The sequence below is a fragment of the Schistocerca nitens genome, chromosome 5 (assembly GCF_023898315.1).
Source record: "Schistocerca nitens isolate TAMUIC-IGC-003100 chromosome 5, iqSchNite1.1, whole genome shotgun sequence".
Taxonomy (NCBI): Eukaryota; Metazoa; Arthropoda; class Insecta; order Orthoptera; family Acrididae; genus Schistocerca; species Schistocerca nitens.
The window spans coordinates 278689365-278711333 of record NC_064618.1 but is presented as its reverse complement, the minus strand read 5'-3'; the positions used below and the strand labels follow the sequence as shown (position 1 = coordinate 278711333).

General features: G+C 42.1%; 1 protein-coding gene across 2 annotated transcripts in view; it reads left to right on the top strand.

The window, feature by feature from the left end:
- The first annotated feature begins 11873 nt into the window (after window positions 1-11873).
- Window positions 11874-21969, top strand: part of LOC126260953 (2-amino-3-ketobutyrate coenzyme A ligase, mitochondrial) — a 71669-nt gene continuing 61573 nt past the window's right edge. For both annotated transcript variants that reach the window (XM_049958465.1, XM_049958466.1), the window contains exon 1: window positions 11874-12214. In XM_049958465.1, the coding sequence (XP_049814422.1) occupies window positions 12178-12214 (37 nt within the window). In that variant the 5' untranslated portion in view covers window positions 11874-12177. The remainder of the gene's footprint in view (window positions 12215-21969) is intronic.

Genomic DNA, 21969 nt, shown 5'->3' with positions numbered 1-21969 from the left:
GGTGCGGTCCCCTACGGCACTGCGTAGGATCCTACGGTCTTGGCGTGCATCCGTGCGTCGCTGCGGTCCGGTCCCAGGTCGACGGGCACGTGCACCTTCCGCCGACCACTGGCGACAACATCGATGTACTGTGGAGACCTCACGCCCCACGTGTTGAGCAATTCGGCGGTACGTCCACCCGGCCTCCCGCATGCCCACTATACGCCCTCGCTCAAAGTCCGTCAACTGCACATACGGTTCATGTCCACGCTGTCGCGGCATGCTACCAGTGTTAAAGACTGCGATGGAGCTCCGTATGCCACGGCAAAGTGGCTGACACTGACGGCGGCGGTGCACAAATGCTGCGCAGCTAGCGCCATTCGACGGCCAACACCGCGGTTCCTGGTGTGTCCGCTGTGCCGTGCGTGTGATCATTGCTTGTACAGCCCTCTCGCAGTGTCCGGAGCAAGTATGGTGGGTCTGACACACCGGTGTCAATGTGTTCTTTTTTCCATTTCCAGGAGTGTATACAGAGAGAGACCACAATCAAATGCCGTGACGACAAGAGTGCTGAGAAAATGAGAACCTCTGAAGGTCAAGTCCCCACAGCAACAGAGAAGTTCATGTGGAGTGTCGAATGCGAAAATGATTGCATAGTGGCAGAGGAGCACTGTGCAGTGAGCCGTAGAAGTACTAACGCCCATTCGCCAGCAGTAGAAGGCAATGTTGTTCCCTCTGCGGTCGCAAAATATGCAAAGATACGACGGTTTTTGGAGGACTGCAGGGTTTTCATGCGTCGAAGTGGCGAGATAAATTGATCACGTCTCACTCTGAAACAAGGGATACGGTAGATCGCACCCTGTGTACAGGTGAAAAGCTGATCCCTGGTGGAGCCTACAGCAGAAACAGGAGGTGAAAAAACAATCATGGAATTCGCGGATACATTCTCGTTCCTACCTGGAAGATTTTACGGAGCGGTCCCCAAGTTTACAGTAACGTGTGACCGTCCGCCGACAAGGAAAGGGTTCTCAGTGGCCTGGAAGTACAGTAAAACTACCAGGGAAGCGATACAGGCGATAGAGGCAGCCAGAGTCATATCGCGGGCCACGTCGGAAAATGTGAATCTTCTTGCAGTTGTGGCTAAGAAAGACGGATCGGTCCGTTGTTACCTCAACACGAGTGTGTTAAATGATCACATTGAGGCACACGGAACAAGGCCGGAACATATCGAGGACATACTGCGCCAATTCCCGGGAAAAATTTTGTCATCTTTTTCTATCAAGTAGAGCTCGATCCATCCTGCCGAAAATACAGTACCTCCCTATCCAAAGGGGAACAGTACGTGTACAACCAAGTAGCATTCGGGTTTAAGGACTCAACTTGAGCAGTGGTATTTGTGCCTCGTGCATCGGGAACACGCCCTGCAAATTCTATGGCGTGTCCCGCGTTACAGGGACATTACCTTGCCGCATTGCAGACACTTGAACTCGCCTTTCTGTTTCCTTGGATGATTTTCTTTCCTCGTCTATTCGCACAGAGATATCAGTCATCTTCGCGTTTACCCGCGTTTCACACTCTTTTCTCACCTCGTCCACGCTGATGGCGACCTCGGTCAGTATCTTTTCTGTTTCGGTCTCCATCTCGTGCCTAACTTCAGAGGTCTGCCGATCAAGCTTTTGACTCCAAAGTTTTAACTCAGTTTCCAGTCTTTCAAACTGTGTTTTATTCTCCTCTCTCATGGCTGTTAACTGTGATGTGTGGTTTTCTAATATCGCGAGAATTCGTGCTAGTGGACTTTGACTTTGCATACCCCGCACAAAAATGCGTTGAGTTTCCTCTCTTGCCACCGATCTTTCCTCAACTGGCCTGACTGTTTCCATATTTATAAGTCCCCCAGACCTCAGTTGCATAGAAAAACGAATCTAAAACTAAAAGCACTCCACAGAACAACCAGACAGACAATACGACGCTGATGACGACGCTGGTATCAACAAAGAGAACTATGAAATCGTGGAACAGAATAATCACAACAACAAACTATACGTTCTATAACTACATCACAAAATACGGGGAAAGCTGCGGGAACCGAAGCTAAATACACCGACTACCACAATATTTACTTTATTGTTCATTAACACACCCTTCTCACACACAAACACACTAACCATGCGCCTGATGTCACACACAGGTTAACATTTGCTAATGAAGGAATGGGAATTTTTCCTGAGTCAGGGCTCAAAATTTAAAAGTTCTCACACTAACAACAACGTGAGAATGAAGTCAAGTTGTGCCCCTCAAAAATGGTTCAAATGGCTCTGAGCACTATGGGACTTAACGTCTGAGGTCATCAGTCCCCTAGAACTTAGAACTACTTAAACCTAACTAACCTAAGGATATCACACACATCCATGCCCGAGGCAGGATTCGAACCTGCGACCGTAGTGGTCGCGCGGTTCCAGACTGTACCGCCCAGAACCGCTCGGCCACCTCGGCCGGCTTGTGCCCCTCGTTGGGTGCCATAAAACGTGATGAACTGTGAATTCTTCTCTGATGTCGGACATGAAATGACGAGTATATGACTAATGAGATTGCCCCAAACTGGGCGCCATAAAATATGGTTATCTGGGAATGCTTGTCTGCTGTCAGACATGAAATGATGAGTACATGACAAATGAGATTGCCGCACGTTGGGAGCCAACAATTAATTGATATCAATGATTCAACGAAATCGAACACAAAGGGCACAAAATTAAGAGGTTCATGTATGAATTATAAGATTGCTTATATTATCAAAACATACAAGAAACGTGTTATTTCAGTGCCATTTACACAAACCAAAACAAAATTACAAATCTCATGGCCGATTTGACTGAGCGTGGACACGACTTGGTTATGAAGGGGAAAGAGGGGAGGATGAATCGTCTCACCATTATTCATTATCATTCGATGTGTGTTGCTGACGGCGGCAGGCGCTGCGTCGGTACTGTGCGTCATCTCGGAGATGTGCGGCGTGAGTTATCTGCCCTCATCAGCAGTCGTGGCTTTGCGGCGGCGCCCAGGTACAATCTCCACGTTGACTGCCGTTGTCAGTTGCGTGTGTTGGAAGGCAGACGTTAACAATAATTAGAAGAGAGCTCATGTCCTCTCGTTTCCACGCCATCTCATCGACTCCTCATCCACATCTCAGTTCACCTCCTCTCTGACATTTTATTCCTTTCGGCGTTGTCACTGGTGGGCAAAATGTTCAGTCCAATGACAGGTCGCCGTTTCATGGCCACGCCTCTCCATGCAGGGTGGAAATTTCCTATTTGACGGCAGGCTGGCGTGTGCCTCGTGAATTGGCATCTTTCTCAGAATTTCACATTCTTATGATTTTTTTGTGCATTCCGACGCTATTGTGAGAGCAGCTACGCAACACTTCTTTGTAACCACTCTCTCTGCGTGAGGCCTGGACAGACTCATGACTGGGCTTCACTAAGAGTCGGCTGGCATCCGTGATTTATAGGGAACATCATTACTGTCGAGAAAAACATCGTCTTGAGAATGCTGACTTCTTTCACACACCTCCTTGTGCGATTTCTCCGCGCTTTGTGTACGCTTCTCCATGTAACCGTGGGTTGTTGGAATTGTCGGCACAGTCCTGTTTTCTAAGCCAGGTAAAATGACTGCCTCCTGGCCAGAAGAACTCGCTTGCTTTCGCACGTATATTCTTCCCCATGAACCATGGACCTTGCCGTTGGTGGGGAGGCTTGCGTGCCTCAGCGATATAGATGGCCGTACCGTAGGTGCAACCACAACGGAGGGGTATCTGTTGAGAGGCCAGACAAACGTGTGGTTCCTGAAGAGGGGCAGCAGCCTTTTCAGTAGTTGCAGGGGCAACAGTCTGGATGATTGACTCACCTGGCCTTGCAACATTAACCAAAACGGCTTTGCTGTGCTGGTACTGAGAACGGCTGAAAGCAAGGGGAAACTACGGCCGTAATTTTTCCAGAGGACATGCAGCTTTACTGTATGGATAAATGATGATGGCGTCCTCTTGGGTAAAATATTCCGGAGGTAAAATAGTCCCCCATTCGGAGCTCCGGGCGGGGACTACTCAAGAGGACGTCGGTATCAGGAGAAGGAAAACTGGTGTTCTACGGATCGGAGTGTGGAATGTCAGATCCCTTAATCGGGTAGGTAGGTTAGAAAATTTAAAAAGGGAAATGGATAGGTTAAAGTTAGATACAGTGGGAATTAGTGAAGTTCGGTGGCAGGAGGAACAAGACTTTTGGTCAGGTGAATGCAGGGTTATAAACACAAAATCAAATAGGAGTAATGCAGGAGTAGGTTTAATAATGAATAAAAAAAAAAGAAGAGTGCGGGTAAGCTACTACAAACAGCATAGTGAACGCATTATTGTGGCCAAGATAGACACGAAGCCCACGCTTACTACAGTAGTATAAGTTTATATGCCAACTAGCTCCGCAGATGATGAAGAAATTGAAGAAATGAATGATGAGATAAAAGAAATTATTCAGGTAGTGAAGGGAGACGAAAATTTAATAGTCATGGGTGACTGGAATTCGAGTGTAGGAAAAGGGAGAGAAGGAAACGTAGTAGGTGAATATGGATTGGAGCTAAGAAATGAAAGAGGAAGCCGCCTGGTAGAATTCTGCACAGAGCACAACTTAATCATAGCTAACACTTGGTTCAAGAATCATGAAAGAAGGTTGTATACATGGAAGAATCCTGGAGATACTAGAAGGTATCAGATAGATTATATAATTGTAAGACATTTCCAGTGGCAGATGTGGACTCTGACCACAATCTATTGGTTATGAACTGTAGATTGAAACTGAAGAAAGTGCAAAAAGGTGGGAATTTAAGGAGATGGGACCTGGATAAACTGAAAGAACCAGAGGTTGAACAGAGTTTTAGGGAAAGCATAAGGGAACAATTGACAGGAATGGGGGAAAGAAGTACAGTAGAATAGGAATGGGTAGCTCTGAGGGATGAAGTAGTGAAGGCAGCAGAGGATCAAGTAGGTAAAAAAACGAGGGCTAGTAGAACTCCCTGGGTAACAGAAGAAATATTGAACTTAATTGACGAAAGGAGAAAATATAAAAATGCAGTAAACGAAGCAGGCAAAAAGGAATACAGACGTCTCAAAAACGAGATCGACAGGAAGTGCAAAATGGCTAAGCAGGGATGGCTAGAGGACAAATGTAAGGATGTAGAGGCTTATCTCACTAGGGGTAAGATAGATACTGCCTACAGGAAAATTAAAGAGACCTTTGGAGAAAAGAGAACCACTTGTATGAATATCAAGAGCTCAGATGGAAACCCAGTTCTAAGCAAAGAAGGGAAAGCAGAAAGGTGGAAGGAGTATATAGAGGGCCTGTACAAGGGCGATGTACTCGAGGACAATATTATGGAAATGGAAGAGGATGCAGATGAAGATGAAATGGGAGATACGATACTGCGTGAAGAGTTTGACAGAGCACTGAAAGAATTGAGTCGAAACAAAGCCCCGGGAGCAGACAACATTCCATTAGAACTACTGATGGCCTTGGGAGAGCCAGTCCTGACAAAACTCTACCATCTGGTGAGCAAGATGTATGAGACAGGCGAAATACCCTCAGACTTCAAGAATAATATAATAATTCCAATCCCAAAAAAACAGGTGTTGACAGATATGAAAATTACCGAACTATCAGTTTAATATGTCACAGCTGCAAAATACTAACGCGAATTCTTTACAGACGAATGGAGAAACTGGTAGAAGCCGACCTCGGGGAAGATCAGTTTGGATTCCGTAGAAATATTGGAACACGTGAGGCAATACTGGCCTTACGACTTATCTTAGAAGAAAGATTAAGGAAGCATTTGTAGACTTAGAGAAAGCTTTTGACAATGTTGGCTGGAATACTCTCTTTCAAATTCTAAAGGTGGCAGGGGTAAAATCCAGGGAGCGAAAGGCTATTTACAATTTGTACAGAAACCAAATGGCAGTTATAAGAGTCGAAGGGCATGAAAGGGAAGCATTGGTTGGGAAGGGAGTGAAACAGGGTTGTAGCCTCTCCCCGATGTTATTCAATCTGTATATTGAGCAAGCAGTAAAGGAAACAAAAGAAAAATTCGGAATAGGTATTAAAATCCATGGAGAAGAAATAAAAACTTTTAGGTACGCTGATGACATTGTAATTCTGTCAGAGACAGCAAAGGACTTGGAAGAGCAATTGAACGGAATGGATAGTGTCTTGAAAGGAGGGTATAAGAAGAACATCAACAAAAGCAAAACGAGGATAATGGAATGTAGTCGAATTAACTCAGGCGATGCTAAGGGAATTAGATTAGGAAATGAGCCACTTAAAGTAGTAAATGAGTTTTGCTATTTGGGGAGCAAAATAACTGATGATGGTCGAAGTAGAGAAGATATAAAATGTAGACTGGCAATGGCAAGGAAAGAGTTTCTGAAGAAGAGAAATTTGTTAACATCGAGTATAGATTTAAGTGTCAGGAAGTCGTTTCTGAAAGTATTTGTATGGAGTGTAGCCATGTATGGAAGTGAAACATGGACGATAAATAGTTTGGACAAGAAGAGAATAGAAGCTTTCGAAATGTGGTGCTACAGAAGAATGCTGAAGATTAGATGGGTAGATCACATAACTAATGATGAAGTATTGAATAGAATTGGGGAGAAGAGGAGTGTGTGGCACAACTTGACAAAAAGAAGGGACCGGTTAGTAGGACATGTTCGGAGGCATCAAGGGATCACAAATTTCGCATTGGAGGGCATCGTGGAGGGTAAAAATCGTAGAGGGAGACCAAGAGATGAATACAGTAAGCAGATTCAGAAGGATGTGGGTTGCAGTAAGTACTGGGAGATGAAGAAGCTTGCACAGGATAGGGTAGCATGGAGAACTGCATCAAACCAGTCTCAGGACTGAAGACCACAACAACAACATTCTTGACATTCCGTCCTAATGGCCGCAGGTGCCCATCAGTTCTTGGCATGCTTCTCATTGTCAGACAAGCCCTTTGCAACGTGTCCCTTCTTGAGCGAGGCGAGGGCATCCGCCTGGCTTCCCGTTGTGTGCGTCCACAGTTGCTGCAGTTGCCTTTCCTGTCCCTGAGTGCAGTGTCCTGTCCGACAAGGGAACCTCCCCATCGCACCCCCCTCAGATTTAGTTACAAGTCGGCACAGTGGATAGGCCTTGAAAAACTGAACACAGATCAATCGAGAAAACAGGAAAAAGTTGTGTGGAACTATGAAAAAAATAAGCAGAATATGCAAACTGAGTAATCCATGCGCAAGAAAGGCAACAACAAGCAAAAGGAGAGGTCAGGGGCACCGTGGTCCCGTGGTTAGCGTGAGCAGTTGCGGAATGAGAGGTCCCTTATTTCAAGTCTTCCTTCGAGTGAGAAGTTTAATTTTTTATTTTCAGACAATTATTATCTGTCCGTCCGTCCGATGCGAGGTAACTGCGCCGTAGTATGGGGACGCTACACCTAAACAAACATCGAAACACCCGACGTCAGTCGACTACAGCGCACGGAAGAGAGAGTATTCCTGCTAACGAGGTTCCCTGGCTGTCAGTTGACTGTTCGCTACTTTGGACGAGAGTGCATTAAGTACGTGAGATGTATTCCGTGGGCAATATGAATCCAGCAAATATAGCTCGCGACTTCAATAATAAGGTCAATGGATATTTTCCGAACTGTAAGAAATCGGAAAGTTCCTTAAGGAATCGAACGATTGTCGATCATTTGTATCATTATTTCCTACATTTGATGATAAACAGTACGTGTGGTGATGACGATACCTTGTGCGGGGCTGTATGTACCAGATGATGAGATTGTTGACGATCCGTACGAAGAACACGAAGAGGAAATACTGCGTCTTCAATCTGATGGTATTTATTTGGGTTACATGAAGGAAATCTTCTAATACACGTTACCGTCCAAACCAATTAAAAGGCGCAAATATAGATTATCGAGTGAAGTAACAAAAAAAGTTAAGAAATTTAAAGGGATGGAGGAAAAAATCACAATTAAATATTGCAAAGAAGTCGTGGAACGAGGTGGAACCCGGAGACAGAAGTTCAGTGAACTAGAAAACCATGTATACCGACAATTTATTAAAGCCAGAAATGAATTAAGTGCAGTGCATGCTACAGGCCTACAGATTTGGGGATTGCATTACGCTAAACAAATCGGCCTGGACTTCTCAACACTTCATCTCATTGGCTTGTCATGCGTTCAAAAGAAAATACAAAATTACGAGCAGGAAGATTACGAAATATGTAAGCAAGAACTACGAGAATAAACTGGAAGAACTTTTAGAATATTCCAAGACGTTTGTTACAGAAACTAACGTCAGATTCCAACAGTATGAAGACGCATATATAATCAACACAGATCAGTCAGGTTTTAACTATGAAATGAAATCGATCCGCACGTTATCGTTAGTTGGCGAAGGCGACACGGAATGTACTGTAGACCAGCTGCATGCCACTTCACATAGTTATACCATACAATATCCTCTGAACAAAGCAGGATTTCTTTTACCTACATTTTATTTATGTTTGCAGGAAAAAATGGTGTATTTGGACCGCAAGTTCAGCAACAGGTGAATAGGGTACTTGCGCAAACGCCGAATGTCATTGTGAATTGCAGTGCGTCAGGAAAAATTGAGAAAAGACTAGTGAAAGACTTTAATGAACGTGTGATTGCTCCTTACGCGGACAAAGATTTTGCCTTTCTCCTTGACAGCTACACAGGACAGAAGGATCAGGCATTGTACAATTTTAGTGTCGGAGTAGACGTGATTACCATTCCTCTAGGTTGTACACCTCTTGTGCAACCGTTAGATGTGTTTGATTTTCGGCAAGTGAAATACTTTGTGTAAAGATTCTATGATTTTGCGAAGCTGCACAGGTACACAGAGCAAGTTTTGTTTACGTGATCGTGTGTCAATTATAAAAGTTCAGGCACTCACACATAATCAACTTCGCTCCCCAAAATTCCAGGACATGTTCAGATATGCTTGGACATATGCAGGATTTGACGGTCTACACACGGAAAAATTTGAAAACGTTAAAAACATATGTTTGGACAGAGCACAGGGAAAACTGTGCGACTGTGAAACTGTTGCATTCATTTGTTGCAGTTTATGTGACAAACTCTTATGTTTTCATCACTTTTTTGGGAGTGATTATCACATTCAAAAGAAAACCTAAATCTGGCAAGGTAGAATAATCTTTCTACCCATTCGCGAAGTGTACAAGTTAGGTGGGTCGACAACATATCCCTGTCATGTGACGCACATGCCGTCACCAGTGTCGTGCAGAATACATCAGAGGTGTTTTCCTATGGAGGAATCGGTTGACCTATGACCTTGCGATCAAATGTTTTCGGTTCCCATTGGAGAGGCACGTCCTTTCGTCTACTAATCGCACGGTTTTGCGGTGCAGTCCAAAACACAGACACTAAAATTATTACAGTTAACAGAGACGTCAATGAACGAACGGACAGATCATAACTTTGAAAAAATAAACTTTTCACTCTACGGAAGACTTGAACCAAGGACCTCTCGTTCCGCAGCTGCACACGCTAACCACGGGACCACGGCGCTTCTGAGCTCATATTATCCTTGATGTTGCCTATCTTGGGCATGGACTACTCAGTTTGTATATTTTGCTTATTTTTTTCATAGTTCCACACAACTTCTTCCTGTTTTCTCGATTGATCTGTGTTCAGTTTTTCAAGGCCTATCCACTGTGCCAACTTATAACTAAATCTGAGGGGGGTGCGATGGGGCGGTTCCCTTCTGAGTATCCAGCTCCCTCCTCTTTCTCGGCCACTCGCTGCGAGTTGGCGAAAGTGGTCACGGTCGGAGATACAATATGGCTGCCATCCCCCATTTTGACGAAGGTTTTTGGGGGGTTTCCCTTAGTTGTAAGGCATATGCCGGAACCAGTATGCCTCTTCCATTTATTCTCAATTGGGATCTCTCATCTGCCCCCGTATCAGCTTGTCTGATACTTGGCTGAAGAAACAGTGACTCTCCAAGGGACCGGATATCGAACAGCCTGCTCCAGTCCTAGGAGTGGATAGTGAGAGAGAGAGAGAAACTCCCTTCCTTTCCTCTTGTGTTTCCAGCAGAATTGTCAATTGGCTTATTTCGATTGCTGTGGCAGGTTAAACAATATCAGAGTGACGGTACATTGCCTTTTAGTTTCTTTTTTTGTATCTTTCTTTTTTTAATGATACGCTAAATTTCGCATTTTGATTGAGCTCGGTTTGTATCCCTGTCAAGCTGCATTAGTTTAACTTTGCCCCTGATTTCCAAACTCGGACCCTCTACATCTGCACATTACAGACTTCTGTAAAGAAAATAACAGGTTATATGTTTCATTATACCATGTAAATCGTGCTTTTTCCCAAGTCGCTCATGAACGGACTGCAAGAAAAATAACTGTAATTCAGGTTCGGGTGGCAGCTTGATATTTTCAGTATGGTCATATCTAATTTCTTCTTATCTATGACACTCATTCACTCAGGTTTAATGCTTCGTCTCTAATTGATATTGAATCATGGAGTCCTTACAAGGAAATACACTACAAACAATACATTCACATAGCTGTGCGTGAAAGTTCAAGAATGGGTCGGCTAGTCAAGTGTGAGGTTTCACATGCAGTATGGTGTTACAATAGTACCATACTAGAACTTACAGTCAGGAGTTTTCAGCGCTAATTTCTGTTGCAGCCAACTTCGGGAAACGGCTCAATGGTTAACAGACTGAATTCCTTTTCTGAAAAAGCAGGTTCATATGCTGGGCAGGTCATCCAACTTCAGGCTTTCTGTTGTTTACCTAAATCAATTTAAACGAATCTTGGGTGAGTTATTAAACAATGACGTGGTCAATTTTTTTCCAGTATTGTCCATTTCGAACTTACGCGCAATCTGGAGGTAAGCTCACGTCAATTCTTAACCCTCGTTCAGCGTAGTGTAACCAGAGAAGAAACTTTGTAATGTATTATTAAACTCGATAAGTCACATCGAAGTGTTTGGTAAAATGCCGCATATCATACTGTAGGCCTATTGTACTGCACCAGTATATGCAAGGCATACCAACCAACGTTAAAGTTTGGTTTTACTGGTGTTGCACATGCAGTAGGCCCTAGATTGGTAAAACGATCTGCTAGTAGTTATGCAGTTGAACAATACGTAAATGCTGGGAATACAAAATTATTAAGCACAAGCAATCCGCACTCGTGAGCTTTCTGAGCAAAGGAGAAATAAATCCTAGCATAGCTTTACAGGGGACGTAATTGATCTAACCTTGCCTTACCACCCCCAAAGTACCTAAGTCAGTGAAAAATTTTCTCCTAAAAGTGACCAGTCGGCCGCTCTGTAAATGACAGGAAAATACACGCAAATACCTTACTGACAAACGGTGTTCTGAGGGCGGGAGAAATGAATAGGGTCTGTATGTACGGCTACAGATGATGCCGTTGATCTTGCCTTACCGATTGCCAAATTATATAGGTCAGTGTAAAGTAGTTTCCGGTTTCTCTTTTAGACTTTTTAAACAGCTACCTATTTACGAAAAAGTAAGTCTTTTATCTTTGAAGGTCTTGCAGATTTCTCACGAATAAATTTTGCGTACGGAAAGTAAGTTCAGTGATTCACGCAGAATTCCTTTTCTCTTTTCGACGGATTGGTATTTTAACTGAAATGACTAAGCTGAATGTCACAAGAAACCTCACAGCCCTCCAGCGCTTGCCGCAGTTTTTGTTTTTCCTCTCTCTCGCTTCGAGTTCGCGGCGATCACCTTGAAGAAACTTGTTCTCAGTGGGCGTGACCGCTCCGTGCCGAAGAGAAAAACAGACAAATAAGTTCCTAACTGCTGCGAGAAATGTGTTTTCGCGATCACTTCGTGTAATCGCGTGAAAGACAAAAAAACGTAGCAGAATTTCTCGATTCAGATGGCTCTCTCCTTTGCATAGCATTGTGATTTCAGTTATACGTGCACAGTAGTATCGGTGACATCGTAGCAATAAAGTACTTTATGTTTTTGATGAGTTTATATACTGCGTGACTGTACCTCAGGAGTCCTGCTCCACTGCGCTCGGACAACAATAATTCCGTTGCAGATCCTCGGAGCGTGCTACTCATATGTAGCACCACTGTCTTCCTGAAGACGATAGAATGACGGTTCTGGCGGCAGCTAAGTCGTTTAAATGCTGTAAGTGCTGATTTTTTGTCCAACAAACGTAATTTGAACTGGAGCTTCTCTTTTATTTCCAGACAGTAGTGAAGTCAATAGGGATGTCCATGGTTCACAACGATGATGAAAACAACACTGAATTTTGTCCTGTTTATAATAAGGCATTGAAGACTAACAAAATTACGAGCTTATGTTTCACTACGCTAGATTCATCTCTCATCGTCGTAGTGCGCCTTTCCTTTTTTTTAGGATTAGACCCTAATATTAGTCTTACTATTTTGATGGGTATGCTGCTGTTATTATCTCTACATATTTCAGGATCGTCTGTATAACTAAAAATAAACGTTCAGTTTCTAAAAATTTTGTTTAGACGATGTCAGTTGATGGCGTGACAGCCACCTGTTGAACTCAGAGTGCGGTGCAGTTTCTAACGGCCGTAAGACGCTGGCTTAGTTACTCTAAACTCTAGCAGATTGTCCTCGAACACTTATAATGTGTCTTTCAAATTCTAGGTAACATATACACAATGCAAGCAAATTTCGGATTTCTCAAAAAGTTTGACGAGTCAAAAATACCAGTCCGTGCTTCTCTTAAATAACAATTAGGCTACACAATTGCGATATTACGGTATATTTTACTTTATTTACATTTTTTTTTCCGGGGAGGGTTTGTAGAAGGTATCTGTTCTCATAACCCAAAGGCGGGAATATTTTGATATTACAAGAGACATTGGCGAATCCTTTTTTCAGTTAGCCAAACTGTTATTATCATTGTCATTCTGTTACCAGCTTTCGCATTTGTTGGAAATTACATTTGTTGAAATACACAGTCAACATATACTTTCTTACTGCAATAGAATAAACTGCCCGACGTTTGAATGGCGTAGGATCTTCAGTGACACACCTGTACAGTTCATATTAAAACTACACTAGTTTAACTTTTATTCAGATCCTTTCCTCACTCTCTCATCTGTAAGTCCAAAATAGAGAAATTAACTAGAAGCAATCAGTAAATAATATGTTCAGATATATTAAAGAAAATAAAACGTCCTGATTCAGTGTTAACCTCGTCTATAACTCCCATCTGACTGATCTTTGTTTCACAAATAGCTTTAGCAGTGAGAAATCCAACAGAAACAAATAATTTGTCACATGAATGTTTGGAGAGCAAATGCAAGGCTGTATGCAGAAATGCATGACCAGGGGAATGCTACATGCCACCTATTAGAAAATTAAAGAGATCTGTATGAATATCAAAAGCTTAGATGGTGCCTAGCCAGTACTAAGCAAAGAAGGGAAATCTGAAAGGTGGAAGGAATATATTGAAGGGCTACAAGTTAAATGAACTTCAACACAATATTATAGAGCCAGAAAAAGGGACAGGTGAATATTGAATGGGAAATTAGATACTGTGAGTAGAATTTGACAGAGCACTGAAAGACCTAAGCCTAAAAATAACCACTGGAGTAGACAACTGAGATATTGTTGGGAGAGCCATCTATAATTAAATTACTCCACCTCATGTGGAAGGTTAATGAGACAGATGAAATACCTTCAGACTTCAGGAAGAATATAATAATTCCAATTACATAAAAGGCAAATGCTGTAGGAGCATGTAAGGCAATACTCATCCTACAGTTTATCTTACATACTAGAGTAAAGAAAGGCAAACTTATGTTTACAGCATTTATAGATTCAGAGAAAGCTTTAGACAAAGGTGATTGGAATGCATTGTTTTAAATTCTGAAGGCAGCAGGCAATAAATTAGAAAAAGGTTATTCACAATTTGTGCAGAAAACAAATAGCAGATATACGAGTCAAACAACATGACAGAAAGCAGGAGTTAAGAAGGGAATGAAATAGGCATGTTGCGCACCCTTGATATAATTCAATATGCACACTGAGCAAATTGTGGAGGAAAGCAAGGACAAATTTGTTAAGGGAATTAAAATTGAGGGAAAAGAAATAAAAACTTTAACATTTGCTCATGACACCATAACTCTTCTACAAATGGCAAAGTACTGGAAATGAATGGAATCGACTGAGTCTTGAAAAGAGGTTATGAAATGAATGTCAACAAAGTAAACAGCAAAAGAATTGTAATCCTATTAAATAAAATGATGCTGAGGTTATCAGAGGAGGTAACAAGACACTAAAAGCTTTTAATGCGTTTTGCTATTTGGGCAGCAGAATTATTGATTATGTCCAGTGTGAAGAGGATTTAAAATGTGGATGGCAATAGCAAGGAAAGCAGTTGCAAAAAAGAGAAATTTTTTAATACTGAATATAAATTTAATAATTAAGAAATCTGTTCTGAAGATTTGTGTCTGGAGTGCAGCCTCGTGTGGAAGTGTAATGTGGACGATACACAGTTCAGGGAAGGAGAGAATATAATCTTTTTAAATATGGTGCTGTAGAGGAATGCTAAATTTTAGATGGGTAGTTCACTTAATTAATGAGGAGGTGTTGAGTCAAACTGGGGTGAAAAGTAATTTATGGCATAATAGGACTATAAACTGAAATCCTGTTATTCAGAGCAGTATTACAAATGTCAAACTCTCTACAGAAATGAGCCTTGTCCATCCTGATCTGACACTGTTCAATGTTCAACCTTAACAGCCATATTCTCTGATTGAATCTGACTACTTAGATCATCCGTAACACAGAGGTGTGTTTTTCTAATAATACTGTGACAAAAAAACTGTACCTGTCCCCTGAAAATGAAATGAGGTAAAGTATTCTTTATTATCCCCTGTTGACTGATCACATCCTAAGGAATCGAGGATTGTCAGTTCAGTTATGGAAGAAAGTTTGTGTGTGTGTGTGGGGGGGGGGGGGGGGGGGAGAGGGGGTTGTAAAATCATAGAGGAAGACCAAAACTTGACTGCAGTAAGAAGTTTCAAACAGATATAGTTTGCAGTAGTTATGCAGAGGTGAAGAGACTTGCACATGGTAGACTAGCATGGAGATTTGCATAAAACCAGAAAACCAGCCTTTGGACTGAAGACCACAAAAATAACAAATGCAACTGTGGAAGTGCATGACAGAACTTGTAAATCATATATTTGGAGTGACGGATGCCTTAGTTAAATTGCATTCAGATAAAGTAGAAATAACTTCTACTTGACACACAACATACAACACACACAAAATACAATGGAAACTGCTGTCTAAATTAGTCCATTGGTACCAGTAGTTGTCATTGTAATGTGGTAGAATACACAAATGTGAGCATACTCCTCAACAGCAAACTATATGCGTTCAACAGGAAGAAACATCAGATACCAACAAATGCCACATGTTCTCTTAAATTATAGGAGGAATGGCTAATGAGATATCCTTTTATATCATTTTTGAATAAGTGGAGATTTTTAATTTCCTGCCTGATTTCTATCAATACCCTATCAAACATTTTTTTCAACTGAGTATATCATTCCATTTTGAACCCTAGAGAGAGGTGTATAATCTAAGTGAAAATAAATTTTAATTGTAGTAATGTGACTAAGAATTGCAGAGTTTGTCCTAAATTTAATCTTGTTATTAATCACAAATACTATTAGGGAGCAGACGTAGTGACATATTGGAGTAAAATTTCCCAGGACCCTGGAGAGACTTCTATGAGATGTTCAGCTTTTACCCAATATTCTAATTGCACACCTCAGTAAATTAAATCCATTTTCATTTTATGTAAAATGCTCCACAGAATTATATCATAGGACACTATTTACAGAAAGTATGTGAAGTATTCTATACTAGTAATCCTGCCTGTAGGTCAACACAATTGGAGGACAGGGTGAGAGTCCGTTGTGTTTCGTGATGTAAGCTGGTTCTGCCTCAGTACCATTGATGGCATGTGTTGGTCAGAAGGAGGCCAGGTGACGCCCTGAAACCACCCTTGTTGTGTGCTTGACACATCAGACCTACCCCTAGAGTTATTTTCTGTAGTGTGATTTCATATGACAGCAGGAGCACTGCCATGGTTATCCCACACACCCTGACTGCAAATTTGTGCATCAGTCTGATGTTTCAACCTGTTATGCTGCCATTCAAGAACAGAACACTAGGAGCTGTTTTCTGACAGGATAATGCTTGCCCACATACATCTACAAAGTATCAACAAGTTGCCTTGGCCTGCTCAATCACCAGATCTGTCTCCAATTGAGCACATGTGGGACATCATCAGAACACAACTCCAGCATCATGCATCAACCAGCATTAACGATCCCTGTATTGATTGACCAAGTGCAACAGGCATGGAATTCCATCCTACAAACTGACATCTGCCACCTGTACAATAAAATGCATGCATGTTTGCATGCTTGTATTCAATGTTCTAGTGGTTATAGTGGTTATTAATGTATCAGCACTTCACATTTGCAGTGGCTTATCTCACATTTACATTAATTGTGATCTTGCAATGTTAATCAATTACGTATGTTACCTAGACAAATGCATTCCCAAAATCTCATCACTCTATATTAATTATTTTTTGGTGTTGCAATTTTTTTCCTTCAGTGTATTTAAAAAAAAAATTATATCCATTACAGGAAATAAAGTCACATTATGACCTGGACCTCAGAATTCATAATAAAGAAACTGAGATGGTAGCTGTCACACAATTTTCAGGTGTGCACATAAATGACAATTTAGACTGGATATCCCACATCCTCAGTATTGTTAGTAATCAGTATTGTGTGCAGTAGACAGTCTAGTTGAATTGTCTACTTTGAGTACATTCGTTCTGCTATTACCTATGGCCTCACCTCCTTGGGTCATAATAAGACAAATCTGGAACAAACTTCACTCTACAAATCAATTTATTAGAATAATTACCAACAGTTCAAGGCTAACACCCTCCCAGTAGCTATTTCAGCAGCTAAATACTGCATCCTTACTGTGCCTCTGTATACAGAAACTGTAATTGATATAAAAAGGTACATTGACAATTCGAAAATTAAGTCAGATCTTCACTCTTACAGTACAAGAATGTGAAGTGTTATTCATATAAACGGAGTAAACATGGCTTTAGCACAAAAACATAGAAACATTCAAGGTACTAGATTGCATAACAAACTTCCAGTACAGATAAAAGAAATAAAAAATTGTCCTCATTTAAGAAAGCAGAGTTCAATTTTTAACGACCATCTGTTATTACAATGTAAATGAATACCTGTAATAATCTTGTAGCAAATAATAATATTCATATGCTGTATCAACAGTATTTTTAATCCAGTAGCAGCTATAGTGTGAAATAATATTTGAACAAAAGTGTTGGAACTATTATGTGTTTCTATGAAAATATCAGTTATGTATTCAGTGTAAAATATCTTTACATACGTTTAAGTAACTAACCAAATTTGTGTTATACATTTTTATGTTACGTACTTTCTGACAAAATCCATGCAATATACACTCCTGGAAATGGAAAAAAGAACACATTGACACCGGTGTGTCAGACCCACCATACTTGCTCCGGACACTGCGAGAGGGCTGTACAAGCAATGATCACACGCACGGCACAGCGGACACTCCAGGAACCGCGGTGTTGGCCGTCGAATGGCGCTAGCTGCGCAGCATTTGTGCACCGCCGCCGTCAGTGTCAGCCAGTTGGCCGTGGCATACGGGGCTCCATCGCAGTCTTTAACACTGGTAGCATTTCGCGACAGCGTGGACGTGAACCGTATGTGCAGTTGACGGACTTTGAGCGAGGGCGTATAGTGGGCATGCGGGAGGCCGGGTGGACGTACCGCCGAATTGCTCAACACGTGGGGTGTGAGGTCTCCACAGTACATCGATGTTGTCGCCAGTGGTCGGCGGAAGGTGCACGTGCCCGTCGACCTGGGACCGGACCGCAGCGACGCACGGATGCACGCCAAGACCGTAGGATCCTACGCAGTGCCGTAGGGGACCGCACCGCCACTTCCCAGCAAATTAGGGACACTGTTGCTCCTGGGGTATCGGCGAGGACCATTTGCAACTGTCTCCATGAAGCTGGGCTACGGTTCCGCACACCGTTAGGCCGTCTTCCGCTCACGCCCCAACATCGTGCAGCCCGCCTCCAGTGGTGTCGTGACAGGCGTGAATGGAGGGACGAATGGAGATGTGTCGTCTTCAGCGATGAGAGTCGCTTCTGCCTTGGTGCCAATGATGGTCGTATGCGTGTTTGGCGCCGTGCAGGTGAGCGCCACAATCAGGACTGCATACGACCGAGGCACACAGAGCCAACACCCGGCATCATGGTGTGGGGAGCGATCTCCTACACTGGCCATACACCACTGGTGATCGTCGAGGGGACACTGAGTAGTGCACGGTACATCCAAACCGTCATCAAACCCATCGTTCTACCATTCCTAGACCGGCAAGGGAACTTGCTGTTCCAACAGGACAATGCACGTCCACATGTATCCAGTGCCACCCAACGTGCTCTAGAAGGTGTAAGTCAACTACCCTGGCCAGCAAGATCTCCGGATCTGTCCCCCATTGAGCATGTTTGGGACTGGATGAAGCGTCGTCTCACGCGGTCTGCACGTCCAGCACGAACGCTGGTCCAACTGAGGCGCCAGGTGGAAATGGCATGGCAAGCCGTTCCACAGGTCTACATCCAGCATCTCTACGATCGTCTCCATGGGAGAATAGCAGCCTGCATTGCTGCAAAAGGTGGATATACACTGTACTAGTGCCGACATTGTGCATGCTCTGTTGCCTGTGTCTATGTGCCTGTGGTTCTGTCAGTGTGATCATGTGATGTATCTGACCCCAGGAATGTGTCAATAAAGTTTCCCCTTCCTGGGACAATGAATTCACGGTGTTCTTATTTCAATTTCCAGGAGTGTACATTGTCTCTGGATGAATAAACTGCTTTTGCTGCTACTACTGCTACTACTACTACTACTATATGATCCTCTGTACCTTCACTATTTCATTTCTCTTCTGTTGTATTACCTTCATCTGTTGTATTCCTTTCTGCTGTTTCAGTCAATAATTGCCTAATACTCCTTCTGAAATTCTCAACTACCTGTGGTAGGTCCCATATCCATGATTTTCTAACTTTTTGCAATTTCTTGAGTTAAAATTTGCAGTGCATAATAAATAACAAATAAATTAATATCACACTTCACATTTGCCTCAGGAAATATCTTAGAGTTTAAAACTTGTTTTGACATCTGTGTCTTACCCAACTTAAAACCTCCAGATCTCTTCCATGTATAACATTTTCCTAGTGGATTCTTAAACTAAGTGATAGTGATGATTAAATTATGGTCTGTACAAATTTCTAGCCGGCAGCTTCCTCTTTCATTCATTTCCCCAGGTGTTGTTCTCCTATCTTTCCTTCTCTTCCTTTTCTTACTACTGAATCCTGCTCTCCAATTACAATTAAATTTTTGTCTGCCTTAACTATCTGAATAATTTGTTTTATCTCTTCACAAATTCTTTCATTCTCTTGATCATTTGTAGAGCTAGTTGGCATATAAACTTGCACTAATACATAGGGTGTTGGCTTGTTGTTTATTTTTGGTTCAATGATGTTTTCACAATGCTGCTCTTAGTGGCTTACCTACATTCCTATTTTCTTATTCATTATAAAATCAATGGCAACGGCCTTGCCACAGTGGATACACCGTTCATGTGAGATCACCGAAGTTAAGAGCTGTCGGGCATGGTCAGCACTTGGATGGGTGACCCTCCAGGCCGCCATGCGCTGTTGCCATTTTTCGGGGTGCACTCAGCCTCATGATGCCAATTGAGGAGCTACTCGACCGAATAGTAGCTGCTTCGGTCAAGAGTACCATTATAACGACCGGGAGAGCGGTGTGCTGACCCCATGCCCCTCTTATCCGCATCCTCCACTGAGGATGAGACAGCGGTTGGATGGTCCTGGTAGGCCACTCGTGGCCTGAAGGCAGAGTGATTATAAAATCTATTCCTGCATTACTCCTATTTGATTTTTTATTTATTTGTTGGTACCCACCTCACCAGAAATCTGGTGTTCCTGCTACCACTCTTCAGTTATTCCCACTGCACCTAACTTCAGTCTATCCATTTCACTTTTCAACTTCTCTAACCCACCTCAACAATTAAAGAATCTGTATTCCATGCTCTGGCATATAAACACCATTTTGTTTCTCCTGCAGACAATATCCTCATAAGTAGTTCTCATATGCAGATCTCAAAGGGGGACTGCTTTACCTCCATAATATTTTACTCAAGAGCTTCATGCCTCTGGAAAAAACAACAGCTATAGTTTTCTTTTGCTTTCAGCAGTTCACAGTACTGGCAAAGCAAGGCCATTCTAGTTGATGTTAGAAGACCCGATCAGTCAATCATCCCTACTGGCTTTTCTGTAGATATCCATTTGTTGTGGTTGCACCTACAGTACATTTATTTATGTTGTTGAGGCATAAAAGTTGCCCCACACTGGCAAGCTCTTGGTTCATGAGATACATTACCAGCTCACTCAACATGCCAATGCTGTAAAATTTGTCTCTGGAGACAACTCTCACCATGGGACTGATGCATGCTGACCTGAAAAGCTTTTTCAGAGGAGCTATATGGTTACTTGTAGTGGATGCTGTCTCTAACTTAACTATGTTGCTCAGAAATTGTCAGTGGCTTCACCTGCTACAAACTGAGTACTGATGAAAATATGTGTCATGTTGTTGTTGTTGTGGTCTTCAGTGTGAAGAATGGTTTGGTGCAGGTCTCCCCACTCCTCTATCCTGTGTGAGGTGCTTCATCTCTGAACAACTGTTGTCACCCACATGCTTATGAATATACCTACTGTATGCATCTCTTGGTCTCTCTTTATGATTTTTGCACCCCACCCCCTACACTTCCCTCCAATACTAAATTGATGATTTCTTGATGTCTCATAATGTGTTCCATCAACTATTCCTTTTTTTTGGTCAAGTTGTGACACAAATTTCTTGTTTCCCTATTTCTATTCAGTATCTTCTCATTATTTATATGATCTACCCTTTTGATCTTCAAAATATTTGTCTCTGACATCACATTTAGAAAGCTTCTATTCTCTTCTTGTCTAAACTGTTTATCATTCATATTTCACTTCCATACATTGCTACACTCCATACAAATACCTTCATCAATGACTTCCTAACACTTAACTCTATTTTTGATGTTAAAAAGTTCTCTTCTTCAGAAATACTTTTACATTTTATATCTTCTTTACTTCAACCATCATCAGTTATTTTGCTGCCCAAATAGCAAAACTCATCTACTTCTTTAAGTGTCTCATTTCCTGATCTAATTCCCTTAGCATCACTTGATTTAATTCAACTACATTCCATTATCCTTGTTTCACTGTTGTTGATGTTCATCTTATACCCTCCTTTCAAGACACTGTCCATTATGTTCAACTGCACTTCCAAGTCCTTTGCTGTATCTGACAGAATTACAGTGTCATTGGCAAACAGAGTATTTATTTCTTCTACCTGAACTTTAATCCCTACTCCAAATTTTCTTTGGTTCTCTATACTACTTGTTCAATGTACAGACTGAATGACATCAGAGACAGGCTACAATCCTGTCTCACTCCCTTCTCAACCACTGCTTGCCTTTCATGCCCACTGACTCATAACTGCCATCTGGTTTCTGTACAAGTTGTAAATAGTCTTTTGCTCCCTGTATTTCACCCCTGCACCTCCAAAATTTCAAAGAGAGTATTCCCATCAACATTGTCAAAAGCTTTTTCTAAGTCTACAAATGCTATAAACATAGGTTTGCCATTCCTTAAACTATCTTCTAAGGTAAGTCATA